This window comes from Mycetomoellerius zeteki, unplaced genomic scaffold (assembly GCF_001594055.1).
Source record: "Mycetomoellerius zeteki isolate Tzet28-1 unplaced genomic scaffold, Tzet1.0 scaffold555, whole genome shotgun sequence".
Taxonomy (NCBI): domain Eukaryota; kingdom Metazoa; phylum Arthropoda; class Insecta; order Hymenoptera; family Formicidae; genus Mycetomoellerius; species Mycetomoellerius zeteki.
In genome coordinates this window covers 31,981-43,700 of record NW_017257561.1, presented here as the reverse complement: position 1 = coordinate 43,700, position 11,720 = coordinate 31,981, and the positions used below count along the sequence as shown (strand labels likewise).

Here is an 11,720-nt window from a genome sequence, read left to right as displayed (position 1 = left end):
AGCGTCGTGAAGCCTTGTGCAGACACCTCTCGGAGTCTGAGTCTAGGTCAGAGTTAAATTATACAAACTGCTCGTTAATATAATATCTTAAAATTATTTTTATTATGTTAAACTGTAAATTGCATAACACAATTTGGCGTAACTGAATCTTAGACTCGAAAGATATTTATTATTCCTAATCTCACAGACATGATTTTCGCAGCTTGGAGATGGAAGAGGAACGGCACTACAACGAAATCGTGATGTCTGGGGGGAACATAAGAACCCGCACGGTATCCAGTCCTGTGCCCTATAATCCTTCGCCTAGTTCTTCAAGGCCACTAAGTCCTGGTGAGTCTTGACAAGATTTATAGATAAAAAATATTTAAATAAATGGAATTTCTAATATAGATATATATAACAATACAAAATCTAAAATAATATAATTGACGTTTCTTGGGATGCATGTTTCGTGTTTAGTGGATTCATGTGAATGCGAGTTTTATTACTAGGTGTTAACGTGCTAGGTTCCACGTCCAGAGAGGGTTTCAGCGCAAACCGGTGCTATGCTTGTGGTCAGCCGACTGCCCCTCCGTTTGCGAGCTCGTCGCCTCCTTCAGGGGTAAATTATTATGTATAGAACTGCTCAATGTTGGAAACTAATTGATTATTCGTTATACAGAGTGCGAGGAACTAACTGTTCCTATAAGAAAAAGCGCCACAATTCTGACAATTATATTGATATTTTTATTTGAAATTTACAGGAAAAAATTGAAAAATGATTTTATTTCACTCACTCTCTCTCTCTCTCTAAACTAAACTCATTGTTCGATGATGCAACCTTTGGCCTTGATGATGACGTTAAGTCTGCTGATGAACGCATCGCACGCTACATGAAAGTGGGACTGCGGGATTAGCTGCTATTCTTGGCGAAGACATGTTTTGAGCGCGTCCAAAAACTTTGATGTTTTTTTAGAGGACACTTTGGTCTGCAAAATATACCTCTAAAAAACATCGAAGTTTAGACGCGCTCAAAACATGTCTTCGCCGAGATTGACAGCTAATCCCACTTTCGTGCAGCGTGCGATGAGTTCATCAGCAGACTTAACGCCATTATTAAGGCCAAAGGTGATATCATTGAACAATAAGTTTTGTTTAATAAAATAAAATCATTTTGCAATTTTTTCCTGAAAATTTCAAATAAAAATATCAATAATTGTCAGAGTTGTGGCGTTTTTTCTTAGTAACAGTTAGTCTCTCGCACCCTGTGTATGTGCGTGAGATATCTCTCTCCTAAAAGATATATTTTTACTAGAAATCTCGCTTTAAAGAAGAATTTTTTCTTATCATAAATCAACTTTTCTTCAGTTAGTATCTAGCATTGCACGGCAATTACATTCAATAATTATAGGAAAATGCTTTTTGGCATTTCTGGAAAACAATTGCTTCATCTTTATTTGTGTTCGCGAATATTTACTGAAACAGGGACACATCGTGGCACCATCCAGCAGACGAACTTCGGATCGTTTCGTCAAACCGGCGATTCCGCCCACTATCGTGAGCCCCAGTGGACCGCCGACCATCGCTCCCAATCCTACGATGAATCCCGTCGCCGCGCCCCATCCTGGGTCACCGATGGACATTGCAAAAACATAAGTCGCCAAGTTGAGGGGAGGGCTCTCCACAGAAACCCCCTTTTATATAGTCGTGCGCAAGGTACTTCTCTAAACGGTGCGTTCCAGCTAAGAGATACGCGGGGAAGTTGCCCGCACTTCGGTTTGAGACACCACCGTCGGCGCGTTTTCTTCTCGGATGTTTCCGTTTGTTAACTATTACTTCAGCTCTAATGTGTAACACACGGGCTACGGCTAAGAGAGAGAGACTTCATTATTTCGATCTGAATGAGCAGATATAGAGTTAAACGATGCAATCGCAAAAGCGTCTCGCCTCTCATTGTCAGTCGCGGGGTAGTTCATTTCGACATCCCGCTTTTTCGGTGATTCCTCTTGTATGATGCCTGAAGTATCATTCAGACTGAGCTCCTTATCGTACTATGCAATTAATATCGTTTGAGTGTTCTACATAAGAGAAATGATGAAAAAAAAAAATGAAACATTGACATGTTGCTTCCATGTTCCAAGTAATCATAGCATAAATATTGAACGCGAACGCTGAACGGACATCTACATGGCATTTTTGCGATATTATTGTAATCTTACTGTGCGTTTAAGAACGTAAACGAAAGTAACTAGGGTGTAGTATCGCGGTGTTCACACGATTTAACAGGTATGCATTTGTTTAGCTTTGAGCCTGAGTAATCACTTAGCGCACGCAGTACTGGTAGAGGCGGAAGCATAACTCTAGAGAAAAGATTTCGTTAGTTCCTTCGAGGGGATTGTCTGATCTTAGAATGCGCAACCAGGTAGAGTCAGACTTCAGGGAAGATCTTAGCGATTGGGAGACTTCGGTATCTGAAAAACTTGGAATTTGATAATCGTGAATCTCTCTGTGTGTGCGTGCGTGCGTGCGTGCGTGCGTGTGTGAGAGAGAATGTGACAATTCAAGGCCCTAAAGTTCCAAGGATTCAACAGTCCAACGATCTGAGAATCTAAAACAGACTTGTGGATCTAAAAAAAAAGTGTATGCTCGAAACGCTTAAATATATCTAAGTGTCTATAAATATATATACATATACATACATATATATACATAATATTTAAAGTAAATATTTTTGTTTAATGATCAATGTAAATCCACAAAAATGTAAGTGTTCACACAATATTTTTAGGATCTTATTAATTTAAGAAATGAATGTAAAAAGAATTTAAAGAATTATTGTGTTTTCAAATCATTAGCTTCTTAAGCACAGACGTCTCTGGAGTTTCTGCTCTTAGAATCTTTGGATTTTGAAATCTTGGATCGCTAACATGTAGGAAAATGCATCGCCTCAAGAACTTTTATCCCTTAAATCTTAAATCTTTTAGTGTTAGGATATTTTGCGGAGAAGGTGGGATTTGGAAGATTTGGGTACACTGGAGCTGGGAATTAAGTCTATTGAGATCTGGTAGTGTCAAGCGTGGCGCCTGAGAGAGACAGATCTTGCGTTCAAGAGTTTACTTCCTAATAAATTGTTTTCTTTTTATATCAACGATATACATTTGTATTAACCCGTTGTCTGTTATGTTACATCGAAGATCTTAGAGTCATTGTTCTAGGAAAACGTTCGGGAAATCAGACTTCTCAAATTTCGGAAGCTTGGAACTTCATTTCTGAAACTTTATTATCTGTAGTTGTAAAATTTAGATATTTAGATCTTTGTTTTTTTTATAAAGCTTTCGAGATATCTATCGATGCTTACTTTCGAAGTTTCGGAGAAATCTCTTCGTTTCACAGACTGCGGAATCCGGAAGGCTTGGAACTCTGAGAAATGTTGAGTTATGGAGGTCAAATACCGAAAGATCGGCTGTTTTTCGTTTACTGAAGATTCTTGATATCCTGCGGTTACCACGAATTACGATACGGAGAGATCATGAGATTAATATACGAGATCGTCTCGCTTAATACATGAGATTCGTTCAAATCTACATCCACGTGAGTGATTTGCTCCCCCAACTCTTTTTTCCTCCGATTTCGTAATACGAGGTGACTGACGTTACGTTTCCCTGAGAACCCTTGTTTATAACAGGTGTATTATACATAAACGATATATGAGAATCAGGTCAAAGCGTTGTTTATTATGTTATATCGAACGATTTATATATACAATAAATACATGCGTTCGGTATATATAAAAAAAAAATGGTCGTATATGGTATAGAATTTTATGATAACGTAAAAGATTCTTATTGATAATTGTAATTACGCAGATATATGCTTCACAGCTACATAGTATGTATTTTACTCAAGCTTTTATGAAATACAGTCACGTTTTTGCTATTACACACTGCCTGCCCTTTTCCGCAATCCATCTCTCAAATTATTTACAATAAAAGAGTTCAAGCTTATAATTCAAATTAATCAAATAAAGGGCATGTGCCACAACGCAAATTGTTTTGGTAGCGAGATAATATTTTATTCTGTTGGTATATAAATAATTATAAACGTTTTGGTCTCGATCAGATTCAATAAGAAATAAAAATCTCGCCAAATTCACTGACGAATCATAAAAAAATTTTTTTATTATTAACGAACGTTTTGTGTTATTTATCTTTTTTACTTATTTTTAATTTAACTCCTCTTAACCGATTTTTATGTTCTAATCGTGCGACTTAATTTGTAAACTAATTTAAACATTTTTAGACCGTACTATGTGAGAAACACAATTAATAATAGAAATTCAAAGGCCTATAACGGTCGAAGCTAGAGCTTTAACGCTTTTAAATAATTCAATGTGAATTATATATATACTATATATGTACTTGCACATATAATATATTTGTAGTCCTTCAAACTACGCACCGAATTGGTTTTCCAGACTTATAAACGCAATTAAACTACTAGAATAATATCACGAATTAAATTGACAAGCAATTCTTAAATAATTTTGATCCACAATCAAGCATCATATTAGCAAGATGTTAATGCGCTAACATTAATGTTAATTTGTAAACATTTATCCGAGACCGAAATTTTTATTGTTACCCATACAGCACAGAATTTGCAACAGTATCGCTGCAAAATCTCTGCAATGTTGTTGCAACTTTTGTGCAACTTTGTCCTGTAGGGGTGTTTATATATTGAAAGAAGGCCTAGGGTTTCTTCAAACAAGGTGAAAATTACAAAAATGAGCAAATTTACTAGGTGTTGACCAATGAAATTATCAGTATTCTAGTAAGTTCGATCATTTTTGTAATTTTCACCTCGTTTCAAGATACAGAATCGATCCCCTCATCCCGAAACGTTAATAATTATTATTATATACCAACAGAATAAGATATTATCTTGCTACTAAGAACTTGCGTTGTGGCACATGCCCTTTATTAGATTAATTCGAATTATTTAATATGAATTACGTAATTTTATACATAATCGATGTTTATAAGATAAAGGCCTGTTTCTACCAATTGTAGATTAACTTTAATCTCGATTCAACTTACTCTTCATCTTTTTCTAGTTCCAAGGATTAGGAAAAGAAGAAGAGTGAATTAAGGGGATCCTAAAGCCGTCTATATTACCGATTAAATCGTAATTTTTGTATAACAAATACTTTTTTCTCTTTCACAGATTCGAAAAGCCTTTTCTAGGATTAAAGTATACACATTAAACTTGTTTGTGAGATGGAGTTTATGCCGAGAACGACAAAAAATTTCGAAAGTGAAATCTTAAGAAAAATTTTTTATCGCTCTCGGCATAAACTCCATCTCACAAACAAGTTTAATGTGTATACTTTAATCCTAGAAAAGGCTTTTCGAATCTGTGAAAGAGAAAAAAAGTATTTGTTATACAAAAATTACGATTTAGTCAGTAATACAGACGGCTTTAGGATCCCCTTAAACCAAAATTAAAGTTAATCCACATTGGTAGAAATGGGCAGAAAAGTAATTAAAAAATCGCGCCACCGAATTATCTCAGCGATGCCTATCGGTAATACAGAGCGAGGGTTTGCGTCTCGGCTAAAGAACTGGCGGGATCTGCAATATCGACAATTTTTCGGTGATTAGCGCGGAAATGAACCTTATTTTTGGATTCGTCTCATTGACGCACGTGCTAAAGATCAATCGGTTTCACAATGTGTCAAAAAATGTCCCCCGTCGTTAGTAACGTCTCTTAAAACGCCGAGGACGCTTATTATCACGTTGGAAAATGTCGTGAGTGATATATTTTCCTGGTTTCTCTCGATTCTCTTAAACTGGAGGCTTATCAGCCTCTCGTGAATCTTCCAACGTGTCTCAATAGATACTATAATCATCGTTTGCTGAAGGTAAATAAAATTTGTTCGTTTTCATCGTTGCAACATCGTTGATTTCTTGCTGCTCGTTTGCTTACGATCGAGGTAGGATCTTTGAGACGCACTGTCGGCCGTAGAAATCGCAGCATCGCATCGCGATGAATTCGTGCAGAAAGAAGAACGAGGAGGTATTGGCGAAGGTCTTGGACTTATTCCTACTGCCGGATTACAACGTCGTCTCGCCAACCTACTTGGATCATCTGCTCACTCATATTGCGGAGAACACGAAGGAATGTAAGGAGCAATCAGTTAATTTTAGGCTCTATCGAAATAAATCAACAAATAAAAAATGTCTGTAAAGCCTATTCTACAATGTGCTCTTTGTTTCTTGTTTCTTGCTGTTTGTCTCTGTTTGTCGAGAGCACATTGTAGAATAGTTATAAGAGTCAAACACATAGGGTGCTTTCCATCACATAAGTCGATACTAGTGTTTTATCTTTGGGAGCTTTCCAGCAAGAGACACAAATTGACACAAGAGTCATCCTGTCCTTGTTCGATAATCAGTAAGAAACAAAGACTCTTGTGCCGATTTGTGCCTCTACTGGAAAGCTCCCTTTGTTATTGAATATCAAGAAAGATAGAATGATGCTTGTGTCAACTTATGCCATCAAATGAAAAGTACCTTAAGTATCCTTAAATAAATAGAACAACGTATATGAAATTATAGGCGATTTTTGGCATGCTTTTGGTTGCTATACCAGAAGCACGCCAAAAATCGCCTTATGTGATGAAATTTTATATAAAATTAAAATTTGCGATATACAGAAACTCTGATCTGTAAAATATTGATCTGTTTGCACAATTAACTTTGACATAGTTTTGGCGAAACAATAACAGTACATTTGCCAATTAAGTTTGAAAAGAAATTATCCAATGATTGAGTTTGTTATTAATCGAAGAAATTATGATAAATTGTATAAGTATTATGTCCAATATGATTTGTTCAACCGAGTAGTCATTTCTAAATTTATTATGTAATACAATATAAATTGAACACAATATATTAAATATTATCGAGTATATACTTTGCTATTTAAATTGTACAGGCGCTACAGTTGATTATGAATACTGCGAAGTCTTTCAAGAATGGATACCAAAGGCTTTAGCGATATGGGAGACTGGACAGAAGGCTTCGCACCCTGTGATTACATTTACTCTGAAACTAGTGGGGATTATCTCGCGGCATGAATTACGTTACCACTATTGGCACTGCCAGGACGTGTATAATCGACTGTATAAAATTCTGCAGTTGCACAGAGAGGATTTGCCTGCGTCCATTAAAATGGCATATACCACAATGCTGTCAGACTTGATTGTCCATCGAAGCGGCAGACAGTGGGTGATACAATCTGGTAAGGCAAAACTGCGACACTAATGTTTAATGTTGATCTAAGCTGTTTTCCTTTTAGGAGATACACTATATTCTATCTTTTTTATTCGTTGAATGTCAAGAAGGATAGCACAATGTTGTATCTCTTAAAAAGAAAACAACCCTTTGTATTGTGAAAAGTAAAAGAATAAAAGATTTTGGGACATATATATTTTTGAATTATGATACATATTACTCATTTATAACAATGATATAATTACATTACAATGATGTAACTAAAAAATTTTTATTTTTTAGTTGCAAAAAAGTAGTGGCAACATAAAGAAAAAGCAAAACGAAAAACATACCATAAAAATACATACTGTTATTTTTCTACAATCGGTTATTATATCAAAATGGAACTTTAAAATTAAAGTATTTTGATGATTCAAAATTTTTAAACTTATTTTCTGGGGAACTTTATTTTTTAGTTGTGTTGTAGTTGTAACAAGTGAAATATATATAAATAAATATAAAATGATTTTGGAACATATTGAAATTTATATATTAAGAGTTTGCAAACGATATGACTGCAAATTATTATTCTCTTCCTAAATGCAATAGGTGTTTGGAAGGATGTTGTAAAGTACGCACATTGGAATCAAACAATGTATGTTACCAGGGAGAGCCAGAAATTCTTATGGACCTTGCTGTTGCATGAACATAAGAACGTCGAGGCTTGCAAAGAGATCATTTTAGCAGTTGCTGCTCCTTTGATGAGCAATATTTTGGATGGACAAATGCACCAGGCTCTGGAGGAAACGTATCTGGAACAGAACAAGCTGTTGTGTTCCACGTTGAATTTATTGACTAACATCCTGGAGAACACTCTGTTCGCAAGTCTAGACAATAGCATTCCCGAGTTGATCGAAAGACTTGTAGACCTCGAAATGCGAGTGAAGGCGTTGTTCGAAGCCTGTATCAGCACTAGATTCCTCCAACATGTGCACAAACTATTACTACTGTCGCTATTCTTGAAGCTGAAGCAAGGAATTAAGGAGCACACCACAGTGATCGAGACCGAAGCGTGGCACAAGTTCTGCTACGGTATGTGTTACATTTTTATGATGCTGTTATCGAAGAAGGACATCATAGAACTAGTGAAGAACAATAAGTTCTCTATGACATATTGGAAAAAGCTGCTTGCGTTACATGAATTTGTTCTGCCAGAGCAGCATAAGTTTGAGCATCAAGCCATCGCCATAATGGTAAGTCAGTCGCAATTAGAGAAAAAAAATGATTCTATCTGACGGTAACTTACTCGGTAAATTGCAATAGATTATCAGGTAATTTTGGAAAGCAGGCAAAACAGTAATCTAAAAAAAAAATATTATTAACTATCAAAAACAACGAATTTCATCAAAATTATTAATAAATTATCATCTAATTGTAATTTTATTGTAAGTAATCGTCACGTTGAATCTGATGGTTTTATATCTTTAGTTGCAGTTTATGCATTCATGTATGTGATTGGATAGTAATATTAAAAGTTAAACTGCTTTTAATTCATTAACAGATAATACCACTATGCGTTTGTATAAAGAAGAATCATTTGAATCACGATCTCTTCGATATGTTCATTAATAAAATTTTCGACGTAACATGTATGCCTGTACAAAGATTACTTTACAACATGAGGGACATTATACGGAAGAGTGATCTTCCGATGGAGCAAATTTGTAAAGTTTCTATCGATCTACTCCTTGAGATATCAGACATAATGGATAGAGTGAGTACATCCGATTTATTAAATTAAATTAATTTTTATCTTAACTTTTGTAATTTTAATTGTTTGTCTTTTTCCAGGATGTCGCTGTGATCACTTTCCAAGCTTTAAGTCACGTTTTGAAAAGTTACATGCCGGATATATGGGGATGTGGGCAAGCGAGAAACTGTACGGCAGACATAAACAGTACCTCTCCTTCAGAGCATCCGCGAAAGCTTTTGTACAAATCGATATTGGATGGTGATCCCATAGTCGATTCTCCTATTCTATTGGCATCGCTGCTTGATGGCTTGGTTGCGTGGAAACGATATGTATGTTGTCCCTCGCACAGGAGATTCTCAATCATCCCGGAATATTACCAACGGTAAAAGTTTGCTGAAATCAGAGTAATGAATTAATTATTTGTGCGAGAAGAATTGAGTCAAATAGTCGTTAAAATCGTTACTTATAAAAGGACCTGCGAAATGATGATTCAAATTTTGATTTCTATTTAGATCTGTGTGAAAGCATTGAAACTGTGCAAGCTCGCCATCCATAACTTTATGCCGCCTAATTTGGCATTACTCGTGGATTCAGATAGCAACATGAACGAGATTGGACCTACGCTCTTCAAAAGATTGCACGATCCCAACTGGGAGGTGAGAGACAGTGTTCTTGAGGTTCTCAACACCATCGCGACTATTTCTGAAGACAGTAAGCAAATCAGAATATTGAAACTAGTATAGGTAGTCTCTTCAAGTTTTATTTGTTTCGACTAATACAGAACATAATCAACGTATAACAAAATATAGAAATATTTAATCTTTTTACAGAATATCCGGCATTCCAGGATTTTCTGTTGATCAACCAGTTTCCAACAGTGGCGGTCGAGATCATTAAAACAGACAACGAGAGTTATGTGCGAGCGTCAGCATTAACATTTATCGCGACTATGGTACGCATCAGCAAGCTGTGGAAGCAGCAATTGTCACAAAAAAATTTAACCGTACGTATATTTGTTTTTCTTTTCCAAATATCGTTGAAGGAGATTAATTATGACTTAACTGATTTTTACAGGAAACGGCGATTTATCTACTCAAAGACGAGAGCGAAGCGATAGTCAGAAGAGATGCTGTGAACCTAATTAAGGAGTTGTATGTTCATCAGAAGTGGTCGTATGTATAGTTTTTTAAATTTATATATTAATACTCTTGGCATGCATTGTATGATCAATGTACAATTTGCAGGAAAGAAGTCATTGATTCAATGTTGCGAGCGATGTGCATGGCGGCTGTGTTTGATCTGCACTGGGAGGTGAAGACGAATGCATTATCCTTTTGGGACCATTTTGTCAAGTCGCACTTGACGGATCAGGGAATGCTTGACGACTCGTTCCCGAACGTAACGTTCTCCAAGGAGCACAGAAAGATCGTATCATTGAACGAAACCGAAATTAAGCGAAGACTTAATAAAGCACTGGACGAGTTAGCCAGGCAAAGTTGCCTAGGAGTAAGTAAATAATTAAATAACAAAGAATTCTGATGTGTATTTTATATCTTTAAATTTATCACAGCCCATAAATAATTGAATGAATAAATGAATTGATGTAATTCGTAAATTATTAATATTTATTTTGTAAATAATAAATATTGAGAATTAATGAATAAATATTTAGTCTGAGTAGTTTGTTATTTTAATATTCTAGGTACTTCTGGTTACTCTGAAGGACGATAGCGATTTCGAGGTGTGCAAAGCGTCCGCCGCGATAATCAGCAAGTTAAAAACCTGCCTACTCAAATATAAATTGGACGAACCGCCGTCGCCGGTGGAAAACCACGCGACTATAGACACCGTCTATGTTAAAGAAACATCGCCCGTTTCCTCGTCTATCTACGACAAGGAATCGCGAAATGCCTCACACGTTATTGAGGAGATCGTGGACGCAAACGATGCCAATCTGCTCGCAACCATCTACAAGAACTCGATGAACATGGACGCCGAGATGACGACAGAGGAAGAAGAGAAAGAGGAGAAGAAAACACTCCGTTATATCTCGTCCGTAACTCGCCAGGATTTCCTCCACGCGATCTTCAACTGCGACATTGACGCTTACATCGAGGAGAAGAATCGCTGGCTAAAGACATATACCAGTAGCTTTGAGTCGATTTTGGACGACATATTGACGATGTCTAAGCAGAATGACGTCAACTCGATGGACTGCTACTGAACTCGTGGCAATGTCGCTTTACGTGTGTCTTAACACATTATAGGCCGGTCGTCTAAAATTAGATATTATGAAGATCAACATTAAACGACTGGTTTTCTAAAGAAGAGTTTTTGTTATAAAAAACATTTTAGAGTATGTACTTAAATACACAGGCATTGTCAATTACCTCTATTCTAGTCTGTAATCATTCTCATTTTCTTAAACTATTGCATCTATTTCCAAAACACCAAATTTTGTCGACTACAGCACAAAATATCGCCGGTCGATAATGTGTTAAGCAACAATATGACGTGCATTCTTTTCTTACATTGGACGACATGTTGATTGTACAATTGTCAAATATTGCATATATGAAGTTATTGTATATATTTGAATATGTTCTTGAAATCAAGTTAAAATCGAGCGGTGGAAATTTATTTTTAATTTCTATGAAGCAGTCCGTTAAAATTTATAAAATATTTTGTTGCACTTCTGTTTTGCTTACGTATATCTT

At 36.0% G+C, this 11,720-nt stretch overlaps 2 protein-coding genes across 2 annotated transcripts in view; both read left to right on the top strand.

Moving 5' to 3' along the window:
* The window catches only part of LOC108727860 (coiled-coil domain-containing protein 6), a 5,327-nt gene extending 2,699 nt beyond the window's left edge, over window positions 1–2,628 (top strand). The window contains 4 exon segments of the mRNA XM_018456137.1: window positions 1–46; window positions 203–330; window positions 492–601; window positions 1,465–2,628. The exon segment at window positions 1–46 is cut by the window's left edge and continues 25 nt beyond it. Coding sequence (XP_018311639.1) covers window positions 1–46; window positions 203–330; window positions 492–601; window positions 1,465–1,635 — 455 coding nt within the window. The 3' untranslated portion in view covers window positions 1,636–2,628.
* A 3,151-nt stretch (window positions 2,629–5,779) lies between these two features.
* Window positions 5,780–11,662, top strand: LOC108727876 (uncharacterized). Its single transcript, XM_018456163.1, is given in 13 exon segments — window positions 5,780–5,786; window positions 5,875–5,899; window positions 6,004–6,160; window positions 6,973–7,278; window positions 7,860–8,503; window positions 8,812–9,024; window positions 9,102–9,312; window positions 9,315–9,385; window positions 9,516–9,714; window positions 9,834–10,006; window positions 10,078–10,175; window positions 10,248–10,509; window positions 10,706–11,662. Coding segments are annotated over 13 exon segments (2,886 nt in total). The 5' UTR covers window positions 5,780–5,781; the 3' UTR covers window positions 11,228–11,662.
* The last annotated feature ends 58 nt before the right edge of the window (window positions 11,663–11,720 follow it).